This window comes from Triturus cristatus, chromosome 7 (genome assembly GCF_964204655.1).
Source record: "Triturus cristatus chromosome 7, aTriCri1.1, whole genome shotgun sequence".
Taxonomy (NCBI): domain Eukaryota; kingdom Metazoa; phylum Chordata; class Amphibia; order Caudata; family Salamandridae; genus Triturus; species Triturus cristatus.
Genome location: NC_140590.1, coordinates 708,438,712 through 708,451,611, shown reverse-complemented (window position 1 = coordinate 708,451,611; position 12,900 = coordinate 708,438,712). Strand labels below are relative to the sequence as shown.

The 12,900-nt window shown below is 44.1% G+C and overlaps 1 protein-coding gene across 2 annotated transcripts in view; it reads right to left on the bottom strand.

The window, feature by feature from the left end:
* The window catches only part of NPLOC4 (NPL4 homolog, ubiquitin recognition factor), a 453,775-nt gene that overhangs the window by 228,137 nt on the left and 212,738 nt on the right, over window positions 1-12,900 (bottom strand). For both annotated transcript variants that reach the window (XM_085617373.1, XM_085617374.1), the window contains exon 9: window positions 2,093-2,179. In XM_085617373.1, the coding sequence (XP_085473499.1) occupies window positions 2,093-2,179 (87 nt within the window). The remainder of the gene's footprint in view (window positions 1-2,092; window positions 2,180-12,900) is intronic.

The following is a 12,900-nucleotide window of genomic DNA, read 5'->3' as shown; positions in this document are numbered from 1 at the left end:
GCTTTGCATTATCCTGCAATTTAATGGTTGTGCTACTAAAAGCATTTTTGTACTTGAATGAGGTTTTTGGGAGTGTGTTTACTCGTCAATTTGTCATGGACTTGAAACTCACTATGCCCCAAATTGTTGACGGCACTGCCACCTTTGTGCTGTAGTTAACTAAGTAGTGCAAATGCAAGACTTTTACATTATCAGAAAGAGGTTCAGACTTTGCATCTCTCTAGATGCACGTAGTATAACACTAAATTGAAATTTGTCCAATTTATGATTCTCTTTCATCTTTAAAAGGATAAAACATCTTTATAAGTTTTGCTAGAAATGTCACCATTCTACACAAACTTTGCATTACAAGGGGTTAACATTGGCTCTTCATATCAAGCTTGTGTCTATGTGCACCTTAAAAACAAAGAGTTGTTCAGCTGGGCACTTAACACTGGCTTTGTGACTGGAACCAGGTTAAAATCAACTCTGAGGCTCAGCAACAGAAATGGGCATGAAAGAAGAAAAAGTTTGCTGAGACTCACAGAAATACAGTAACTTTCACCTCTATGAAGACTCACAACTGCACTATAACACCCCTACACGACTAATTTCTAAGAGCAAATGCTCCTCTAGATGAACTGGCAAAAGCTAGTCAAAATACTGTTGCAAAAAGCACCAAAACAAGCAGCTTGGCTGAAAAATCAATCTGGTCACAGAAACTTATTAGCCTGCAACCATCAGTGATGTCAAACAAATATCAAGATCTTTCAGCAGCAAAAAAATTGCAAGCTTTTCAAAAAGTATTTTAAGCAGCCCTAGGCTCATACTCAATTCCTAAGAAATGCAACCAAAATGGAACACAGGAGGAGCGTACAACCACTTACAATCAATCTCATCCGCTTCTATCACTGGGGCAAAGTTCAGTATTAAAATAGTTTGTGACTGATATTACACACTAGTGCAGCAATAGTCAGATGACATGTAGGATGATGGGTATGATTTTAATAAAAGATGTGAGAAATGTACAAAGAAAATTCCTTACAGCGGAGTACACATCCTACATAGTGTGCCTATGATCACCAGACAAAGTAAGATCAATGCAATCTTGCACCGGGAGGCTGCATTTCATTGGGTGAAATAAGAAGAAAAAAAATAGTACTCGTGCTTCTTAGTGCAGACATGTATTCTCCTGAAGTGGCAAGTAAATTTCTGCTCCCACAACTTTTGTAGACGAACGCTGACATTTTCTAAACACTAGCTATCTCTAATTCTGAAGCAGAAGAATGTACCCTCAGATGTCTGTGTCGGCTTCACTTACATGATCCAGTAAAGGAATGGAAAGGAAATCATTGGCAGCTTCTTCTATTAAATTACAGAACTCAAGAAGAATTATCATTCAGGTTTGTCCCTTTAAATATTGCTTTAGTCATCAAATTGTGAAACCTCTGACTTCCTTTGGCGTTGGCTCATTATTTGGGTCGACAGGCTCTGGGAGGCATGTCATCTTCCTTGGGAGATGTGAAATGGCTAACAGTTGATCCAACTGATGATGCTCTGCGTTGCATTTCAGATGAATAAGTTATGTCATGAGTTACCATCTCTGGATGAAGTTCTGTAGCAAGAGCTACCTGATTTGATCTTCTCTTCATATTCAGAGGGAAGAAGCGCATTTTCCTTTGTGATTTGGACCGCAAAGTTAAATTTACACTAATGGAATGTGGCGTCTTGGTCGCAAAAGTCTTTAAAGATGAAAGGACAGAAAAGTACCACAAAGTACAGTAATACATTATGGGCTGTGGAGTTGATAAGACTGCAGTTTCTGATGTTGTCTACAAAATGCCTGTTTGTGTTGTCGAAGGCAGTGAAGTTACGTAGAAAAAAAACACCTCACAAACAAGGTAGATGATTAGCACTGTTAGATGCTTTACTGTTGTTTACAAAACTGTTTGATATTTATGCACCAGGGATTCATAGCCCTACAACAGGGAATGAATATACAACTCATTTCAAACTATCAAAATATCGGTGCTGGATAATGGCATTTATCTATTCAGAAACATCCAACCATCAATGCTTTTTCAAAATTAAATAAGTGTTTAATGTACACTACCTTTCTCAGTCCAAGCTTTAAGGCAATTTCATCTACAATCACGGCCTTTGGGTCATCCAGGAGCTCAAGGCTGTTTTGTGTCCCAATCTAGAATGACAATTTTTTTTTATTTAGAAGCACAGTAGGATGTGGAGAAAAATATGAAACTGAAAGTCGAGAGCTTTGACAAAATAGGCACAGGATTACATCTTAGTTATTTATGTATCATATTTTTATTAGTTTTTTGATGTCCTCTTGAACAGCACTCTCATTACTACTGGCACTAGGAGATTCCACAGCTGTGGCAAATAAAACAAAATTAGGGACTTGACAAATGCACAAGCTATCAAATAAACACTTTATTTCAAAGGAGAAATTCTCGCAAGTCTTGACGCTCCTACCTACCAGAGCACGCCTATTCAGGGTGCTGGTGCCTCCCTAAAGTAATCATTTACGATGGTGCTGTATTCTACAGTTCCTGGAGATACAGGAGACGAGTGTAAGTCAGAAGAAAGGTCACTAAGAAATCTTTGATCTTGTAGAAAGTGATTAAGACAAGAGATAGGCGTATTTTCCTCAGGGAAAGCTTTCCAGGTTTTTGGTTAAAAGTAGCAAAAATCTGCTTGAGGTGTAGATCTTTCAGTCTGTGAGATTTCAGATAGAGGCATGAATTGCTTTGGGTGTACTGAGAGACACCAAATACAAGGGGGACCTATTTACAAAGGTTAACCTACACATGTAAATTTACTACAAGGACATTTACTCTGATACTTTTGAGTAACTGTACTACTTTGGGCTATTCACCACTTACAAGTGTAAAATGTTGACTTGCAGGTCCCCATTTCCTGAAACAAGAGATGAAGTAAGTAAAAACATCAAATGCAACTGAAATTTTACTTGTAGCAGTGATTTCACGACCACATTTGATGTTCTCCACATTTGGGCGGATGTTCCCCAATGGGAAGGAGATCTCCCTATGGCAAAGAACAAATTATCAAAGTTTATTGTAAGTTAAAATAGAAAAAAAAATGTTTATGGCAAATATTATAATTAATTGTATTCATTCATTTGAAATGTAAAACTAATATGAAAAATGTTACAGTATGAATAACTTAATCTTAAACTAAAAAATTATTATATAGAATATATTAAATTAAACTCGTTTTCTGAAGTTTACAATTTTAAAAATCTAACCTAAATAAAAAAAAAGTATTTTTATTTTGTATTAAAAGTTATGGAAAGTGATGCATATAAAAGGGATTTTAATAAAATTAATGATACATTACATTAAAAAAATTAAAGAGGTTGTTAAAATATTTAAAAACAAAAGCTATGTATTTTTTTTTACATTAAATGCATTTATATATTGTAACAGTTTAAATACAGTAATTTAATGTAACATTAGTTCCTACGGGGATTTATTTGAACTCAACTCCATTATTTTTGTAATGGCGGGTGTTGCAGTACCAGTGGTTGGCCATGTGTGGTCCTAGACTTACTCAAGCTCTGAGCTTGAGTACAGTACCAGTGTTTTAGGTCTTTTATAGGTCTAATAATTATAGAAGGGCAATTTGTGAACAGTAATTGGCCTACTCTTTGTGGGTGGGTGAACCTCCTAAACCACTCTCAAGCCCTTCTAAACCCCTCTTTACTCCTCCCCTAACCTCCTCTCTTTAGTTGTAAATATTCTCCATTTTCAAGCCACTCCTTTCCGTCCCTTCCACATTTACTGCTACAGCATATACATATGTGAGCAGAGATCTTCGAACTTAAGAGGGGAAAAGTGGAGGTACATGAATAGTATTATTTTAGTACATCAGTAGTACTATTGTAGTACTATAAAATGCAGCTTATGAATAGCGCCAGAGAGTTTGACTTGAGTGTGATGGTCGAGCAAGATATACAACCTCAAATTATAGAGCAAATAAAGGCATTCCAGGTCTGAATGGATAGCCAGTGAAGAATAATTAGTTGAAAGAATGACATGAACCCATTTTTTTTTAGACCCTTTGACTAATCAATCAACTAAATCGAGAACAGCTTTTTATGGGAAGAGGTTATTTTTAGGCTATCCTCTCAAAGTGCCATTTCCTACATCTAAATGCAACCTGACAATAGCCTGAACAAAAGCAAAGTCAATTAATTTTGTATCAGTGAAAACCATGGCCAAAACATCCAGAGGGTTCATGGAGCTAAATATGAATAAAAGGATTTTTCTTTGTGTAAAAAAAAGGAATATGCTACTTACCAGTATGCGTCTGTTCTTGGCATGTAGAGCTGCAGAGCCACACACTTAGGATAGCATCGCCATCTGGTGTTGGGCTTGGATGCTTGCAGGTTGTTGTTGTCTTCAGAAGAAGTCTTTTGGTCACGAGATAGGTGACTCCTCCCTTGGACTACAGTGCGCATGGGCATCCACTCCATCCTCAGATTGTTTTTCGCCATGATGGGAAATGATGGAGTGTGTAAGAATAAAGAAAGGATGTCCATGTGTAATGTCTAATTAAGACAATGCTGGAACAGATACAGGTCCCGGGGAGGTGGGTGGGCGTGTGTGGCTCTGCAGCTCTACATGCCAAGAACAGAAGCATACTGGTAAGTAGCATATTCCGTTCGAGGCATATGAGCTGCAGATCACACACTTAGGATAGACTATACAGCTGTGTCTCCCCTAGCGGTGGTCACCTGTATCAGTTGCAGCAGTTTGGAATAAAGTTTTAAGGACAGCCAGACCCACAGAAGCTTGTTGTTTGGCTTGCACATCAACACAGTAATGTTTAGTGAAGGTGTGTGTTGTAGACCATGTGGCTGCCTTACAAATATCTTCTAAGGGAATGTTTCCTAAGAATGCCATGGAAGCCCCTATTTTGCGTGTGGAGTGCGCTCTAGGGGGAACGGTTACAGTGCGTGTAGCTTTTTGGTAACATATTTGGATACATTTAACTATCCACCTGGCTATCCCTGATTTGGAAATGGGGTTGCCTTTATGTGGTGGAGAGAAAGCAACAAACAATTGTTTGGTTTTGTGGAAAGATTTGGTTCTGTCAATGTAATAAAGCAGGGCTCTTTTAACATCTAAGGTATGAAGAGCTCTTTCAGCTACCGAGTCCGGATTTGGGAAGAACACTGGTAGCTCGACTGATTGGTTAAGATGGAATGGAGAAATGACTTTTGGCAGGAATTTTGGATTAGTTCTAAGAACCACTTTGTTACGATGTAGTTGTAGGAATGGTTCTTGTATGGTTAAAGCCTGGATTTCACTTACCCTTTGAAGGGATGTGATAGCAATAAGGAAAGCCACTTTCCATGTAAGGAATTGTAGTTCGCATTTATGCAGAGGTTCAAATGGAGGACCCATGAGCCTAGTGAGAACAATATTTAGATTCCACTCTGGAGAGGGTGGTAATCTGGGAGGAATAATCCTTTTAAGACCTTCCATGAAGGCTTTGATCGCAGGCACTTTAAATAGGGACAAGTGTCGATTTTGTAAGTAGGCTGCTAATGCTGCTAGGTGGAGACGTATGGATGAGTACGCTAAATTACATCTTTGCAAGTGTAGTAAGTAGCAAATGATGTTCTGGATGGATGCATCCAGTGGGCGTATATCATTGTTAGTGCAGTAAATGGCAAATCTTTTCCATTTTGCAGCGTAGCAGGCTCTAGTAGTAGGCCGTCTGGCCTCTTTTATAATATTCATGCAGTCTGGTGGTAGGTTGAGGTAACCGAACTCTAGGACTTCAGGAGCCAGATCGCTAGGTTCAGTTGATGTGGATCGGGGTGTCTGATTTCTCCATGGTTCTGGGTTAATAAGGACGGGGAGAGGCGCAGTCTTTGGTGTGGAACAAGAGAGAGTTCCAGCAGTGTTGTGAACCAGGGTTGACGTGCCCATGTGGGAGCTACTAGTATCAGCTTGAGAGACTGTTGCCTGAGCTTGCGTACCACAAATGGAATGAGTGGGAGAGGCCGAAAAGCGTACGTAAATCTGCCTGACCAGTTCATCCATATCGCATTGCCCTTCGACTGTGGGTGGGGAAACCTGGCGGCGAAGGTTGGGCATTTTGCGTTTTCGTGTGTGGTGAACAGGTCTATGTCTGGTTGGCCCCATTTTTGGAAGAATGGGAGTAGGACTTGGTGTAATTCACATTCGTGGATCTGTTGGGTTTGTCAACTCAAAAAATCGGCAATCTGATTGTGAACTTCTGGAAGGTGTTCTGCTAGCAGGTAGATGTTCTGGGGAATTGCCCATCTCCAAATGTTCTGTGCGAGCTGGGACAGTTGGAGAGAATGTGCGCCTCCTTGTTTCTGTATGTAATACATGGCTGTCATGTCCGTCCGGATGAGGACAGTTTTGTTCTTTAGATGTAATTGGAATGATTTCAATGCTAGGAACACTGCCAGTAGTTCCAGGTAATTGATATGGAGCACTTTTTGTTGAGTGGTCCATTTGCCCTGAGTGGTGTGTCCTAGGAGATGGGCTCCCCACCCTGTGAGAGATGCGTCGGTTGTCAGCACTATCTGTGGAAGAGGCTCTAAGAACGGCCGCCCTTTGGACAGGTTTATGGTGTTCCACCATTTTAGCGAGCGATGTGAGCGACTGTCCACTAACACCAGATCCGTAAGTTGTCCGTGAGCCTGCTTCCACTGACGTGCTAGACATTCTTGCAAGGGACGCGTTTGAAGTCGTGCATAAGGCACAATGAAGATGCATGATGCCATAATGCCTATGAGTTGCATGAACACTCTTGCTGGGAGAGAGTGTTGGGATTGAAATTTTAAGATGAGAGCTTGTATATTGGCTATCCTGGCTGGGCTGGGATAAGCTATGGCCTTGGAGGTATTTATGGTGGCTCCCAGATATTGATGTATGTGGGAGGGTTGTAGTTGAGATTTGGGATAGTTGAAGGTGAATCCCAAGTTGTGTAAAATTTGAATAGTTTGGTGAGTGTGTAGAACGCATTTGTTGAATGAATTGGCTTTTATGAGCCAATCGTCGAGATATGGGAAGACATGAATTTGTTGTATCCTGAGATGCGCTGCTACTACTGCTAGGCATTTGGTGAATACTCTGGGCGCAGATGTCACTCCGAATGGGAGGACAGTAAACTGATAGTGTTTCCCGTCTACCAGGAATCTTAGATATTTCCTGTGAGCAGGATGCATGGGAATGTGAAAATAGGCATCCTTGAGATCTAGTGTGGCAAGGAGATCGCCTTTCTGTAATAGTGGAAGCACTTGTTGAAGAGTGATCATATGAAAATGATCTGAGTGTATGTACCGATTTAGGAGTCTGAGGTCGAGTATGGGTCTTAACGTCTCGTCCTTCTTGGGGATTAGGAAGTATAGAGAGTATACCCCTGTGCCCTGATATTGGAAGGGAACTGGCTCTATTGCGTGTTTTTGAAGCAAGGAGAGAACCTCTTGCTTGAGGAGTGTAAGATGGTCTGGCGACATGGAACGCTGTTTGGGTGGTATATGTGGGGGGGTATTTGTGAGTTCCAGGCAGTAACCACACTGGATCATTTGTCTTACCCACTTGTCTGTTGTAATGGAATTCCAGACAGGTAGGAACTGTTTGAGTCTTCCCCCGACTGGAGTGGAATGGACTGGGGGGGGAGTGGAGGAAAGTCACTGTTTAGTGGCGGGGGAGGTACGAGTGTTGGTATTGCCTCAACCTCGTTACTTGGTGTTGTTTCCCCTATATCCTCCCCTAAAATATCCTCTATTGGGGGATGTTTGTGAAGAGGTTTTGAACGTGGAGGAGGTGTCTGCTCCAATATGTTTGGATGCTCCTCTATAGAAGGAGCGTCGAAAGGAGCCACGTGGTTGTGGAGACTGCAATGCTCCCATGGACTTAGCAGTCTCGGTGTCTTTCTTCATTTTTTCAAGTGCAGTATCTACTGCTGGTCCAAACAGCTGCTCTTGGTTAAATGGTTGGCTAAGTATGGTACTTTGTACTTCTGGCTTAAAGCCTGAAATACGTAGCCATGCATGGCGTCTAAGAAGTACACTTGTATTGATTGCTCTAGAGGCAGTGTCTGCGGCGTCAAGCGCACATTTAATTGAGGCATTTGAGATGAGCTTTCCCTCTTGTAGAAGGTCATTTGCCTGGGTCTTGTATTGGTCTGGTAGGTGTTGTATGAGATCTTCTAACTGATCATAGTGAGCCCTATCATAGCGTGCCAATAGGGCTTGTGTGTTGGCAATACGCCAATGGTTAGCTGCTTGTGCTGCTACTCTTTAGCCCGAGGCTTCTAATAGTTTGGATTCTTTGTCTGGGGGCGGTGTATCTCCTGTTGTTTGGGAGTTAGCCCGCTTCCTTGCGTTGGAAACCACCAAAGAATCCAGAGGGAGCTGTCCTTTAATATAAGAAGGATCTTCTGGGGCAGGTGTATATTTTTTTCTCAATTCGAGGGTTAAGTACCCTGGCCCGTACGGGGTCCTTAAAAACTTCTGTGGTGTGTTTTATGACCCCTTTAATCATAGGTAAAATTTGAACTGATTTCTGAGACTGCTCAAAAGTGTCTAAAAGGAAGTCTTCCTCGGGTGCATCTGAGTGCATGGTGACGCCATGGTAAAGTGCTGCTCTGTGTACTAGTTGTCCAAACCCCAGGTGGTCATCTGGAGGTGAGGGTTTTGAAGGGTATGTAGTAGGATCAGGTATATCAGGCAGAGGGTAAGCCCAGTCGTCTAATGGTACAATATCCGGATTTGTGAAAGGATCATTAGGATCCTTAAGATCATCCGGATCACCCCCTCCACCTAGGTTATCATCATCATCATCATCCTGTGGAGGTGGTGTATGTGAAGGAGATGGTAGAGGTAATGGTGGTGGAGGCAGGGGGGGTGGGGTAAGAGGTCGTACAGGAGAAGAAGGAGGAATGGGTGAGGTGGCTGAGTCCTTCTTCTTTACAGGAGCTGGAGAAGGTGCTGTGTCTAGCTTTCTTTTCTTACATGGCACAGCAGTGACATGTCCAGTTTTTGGATTAATATAGATCCTTTTTTGCGTTGGATCTGGGTGGAAAAGTTCTTGGTCTTCAGGAACAGACTTTGGCGCCGATTTTTTCGGTTCCGATCTATGTTTTGGGTGATCGGTAGAGTGTTTAGGAGGTGTAGTATAGACCTTAGCCGGTTGTTTCGGTGTCGATGAAGGTTTCGGTGTCGATGAAGGTTTCGGTGTCGATGAAGGTTTCGGTGCCGATGAAGGTTTCGGTGCCGATGAAGGTTTCGGTGCCGATGAAGGTTTCGGTGCCGATGAAGGTTTCGGTGCCGATGAAGGTTTCGGTGCCGATGAAGGTTTCGGTGCCGATGAAGGTTTCGGTGCCGATGAAGGTTTCGGTGCCGATGAAGGTTTCGGTGCCGATGAAGGTTTCGGTGCCGATGAAGGTTTCGGTGCCGATGAAGGTTTCGGTGCCGATGAAGGTTTCGGTGCTGATGAAGGTTTCGGTGCCGAAATGGAGTCTTTAAGCTTGGGAGCTTTTGGTGCCGGTTTGTCTATGGGCCTCGATGGTTTCGGTGCCAAAGGTGCCGGAGCCGGCTTCGGTGCCGAAGGTGCTGGGGGTACAATAATATGTGGTTTGCTCGGGCCCGAGCCACCTGAAGGCTTGTATTTCTTCAGGGCCGAGCCCGAAGGCGGGGCTTCTGAAGGTTGTTTTCGGTCGCGACTGGGGCCAGCTGGCGAAGTCTTGACCAATGCCTTTTTTGGAGGGGTTGGGGTAGGGTCATCGGTACTCACGCGTTGCCCCGGAGTAATGGGGTCGTCGGAGTCGTCTGCTTCTGATATAATTTGAAGTTCCTCGGAATCTTCTTCCGGGACATCGGGGCCCTCATCAAAGATGTCCTCTGGCTCCGGAGCTGGTCTGTGTGCCATGATATGGCGTCGAGCTCTTCGATCCCGAATGGTCTTCTTGGATCGGAATGCGGCACAGGCTGGACAGCTGGACTCGTCGTGTTCCGGTGACAGGCACAGGTTGCAGACCTTGTGATGGTCACTGTGCGGGAATATTGCTCCACATTGGGGGCATTTTTTAAACGGCGTCCTTTCCATGAGCCGCAGGCCTCACGGCGCGGATAGGTTTAGTCGTCCGAGTCGACGTCCGGAACCGGCCCGATGAATTCGATGTCGAGTAAAGGTGTATCGATGAAAATTATAAAGGTTTTTCGCTTCGAAAAGCTTGGTGTAGAAGTTTTCTACCGGAGTGGAAAAGTTTCATCCGAACCCAATGGCGTAAAAAAACAATCTGAGGATGGAGTGGATTCCCATGCGCACTGTAGTCCAAGGGAGGAGTCACCTATCTCGTGACCAAAAGACTTCTTCCGAAGACAACAACAACCTGCAAGCATCCGAGCCCAACACTAGATGGCGATCTTATCCTAAGTGTGTGGTCTGCAGCTCATATGCCTCAAACATATATATATCTTTTTCGAAAGGTTTGATCTAAGAAATGCATCTAACGTAGCCATGCGTGCAGATGACATTTCAATTTCTTCGTGTTTAAGGAGTCCACCACACTCAAGTAAAGCATAGTGTCAACTGCATGTTAGTGGGTGGTAATGCTCCTATTTTGTAAATCTGATCTCAGGAAGGATCGCCTTGTAACACTGCACACATAATAAGATAGAGATGTAGACGTGGAAGTCTTGATCAGGTATGTTATACAGGAAACTAACTAACCAATTATATACCGTTCCAGTAGAGCTCTCCGTGTCGTGTACACGAATATTAAACAAGCCAGACCACCATGAAGTCAGGGAACAACTGAAGGAATGAATATGCTACTTACCAGTATGCATCTGTTCTTGGCATGTAGGGCTGCTGACATTCATATCTGTGCATAGATCGCCGCCTAGTGTTGGGTCCGGATGTTTGCACGTTGTTGTCCTGGAAGAGTCTTCGAGGTATCCTGGGATAGGTGACTCCTCCCCTGGACTACAGTGCGCATGGGCATCCTCTCCATCCTCAGATTGTTTTTCGCCATTGTGGCAGTGATGGAGTAGATACAGAAAAGTGATGACCATGCTTACAGTAATTCTGAGAGCTGCAGCTGCTACAGGCGCCGGGGAGGAGGGATTGCGATATGAATGTCAGCAGCCCTACATGCCAAGAACAGATGCATACTGGTAAGTAGCATATTCAGTTCGAGGCATGTGGGCTGCTGAATTCATATCTGTGCATAGAATGTATAGCAGTGCCCTCTATAAGCGGCGGCTACCAGTGCCAGCTGCAGCGGTCTGAAAAAGGGTTTTGAGAACAGCCTGTCCTACAGCTGCCTGCTGTTTTGATTGCACATCTACACAATAGTGTTTGGTAAATGTGTGTGTGGTGGACCAGGTGGCTGCTCTACATATATCATGCAGGGGAATATTTCCTAGAAAAGCCATGGAGGCCCCTAACTTACGTGTTGAGTGGGCTCGTGGGGGAATAGTTAATGTGCGTTTTGCTTTTTGATAACAAATTTGAATACACTTAACTATCCATCTGGCTATCCCTGCTTTGGAGATGGCGTTACCCTTGTGGTGTGGGGCAAAGGCAACGAACAGTTGTTTTGTCTTCCTAAAGGGTTTAGTCCTGTCGATGTAGTACATGAGGGCCCTCCTTACGTCTAGTGTATGGAGTGCTCGTTCCGCGACAGTTTGTGGGTTTTGGAAGAAAACGGGCAGTTCAATAGTTTGATTCATGTGGAACTGCGAGATTACCTTGGGCATGAATTTGGGGTTGGTACGTAGTACGACCCTGTTGGCGTGAACCTGTATAAATGGCTCTTGAACTGTTAGTGCCTGGAGTTCACTAACCCTTCTTAAAGAAGTGATTGCTACTAGGAAAGCTACTTTCCAGGTGAGGAATTGAATCTCGCATGAGTGGAGAGGTTCAAAGGGTGGACCCATCAGGCGTGTGAGGACCAGGTTGAGGTTCCACATTGGAGCCGGTGGGTGGCTTGGTGGAATGACTCGTTTGAGTCCTTCCAAGAATGCTTTGATGGCAGGCACTCTGAATAGTGAGAGGTGCTGCCTGGTTTGCAGATAGGCTGATATTGCTGTCAAATGGACACGTATAGAGGTGTACGCCAGATTGCATCGGTATAGGTGTAAGAGGTAACAAATGATGTTTTGGATGGATGCGTCCAGCGGGTTAATGTCATTATTACTGCAATAAATGACGAACCTTTTCCATTTGGCTGCATAGCAAGCTCTTGTAGTGGGTCTCCTGGCTTCCTTGATGATGTCCATACAGTCAGGTGGCAGGTTGAGGTAGCCAAACTCTAGGACTTCAGGAGCCAGATTGCCAGGTTCAGCTGTTGCGGATCTGGGTGCTGAATCTCTCCATGGTTCTGCGTCAAATGCGCGGGTTTGATCCGCAGCCTTTGATGCGGCACCACGGAAAGTTCGAGGAAGGTGGTGTACCATGGCTGGCGTGCCCACGTAGGAGCAACTAGGACGAGTGTCAGGGAGTGTTGTCTGAGTTTGCGAGCCACCAGCGGTATCAACGGCGCTGGGGGAAAAGCGTACGCAAATCTGCCGGAGCAGTTCATCCATATCGCATTGCCCTGCGACTGCGGATGTGGGAACCTGGTGGCAAAGCTTTGGCATTTTGCGTTTTCGCTTGTGGCGAAGAGGTCTATCTCCGGATGACCCCACTGCTGGAAGTACGGTTGGAGTACTGATGGGTGTAACTCCCACTCGTGCATCTGGTGGCTGTGTCTGCTGAGCAGATCCGCCATCTGGTTGTCCTTGCCCGGGAGGTGCTCTGCCATGAGGAACATGTTCCTCTGAATGGCCCACTTCCACATGCTCTGAGCCAGATGAGACAACTGTGGAGAGTGTGTTCCTCCCTG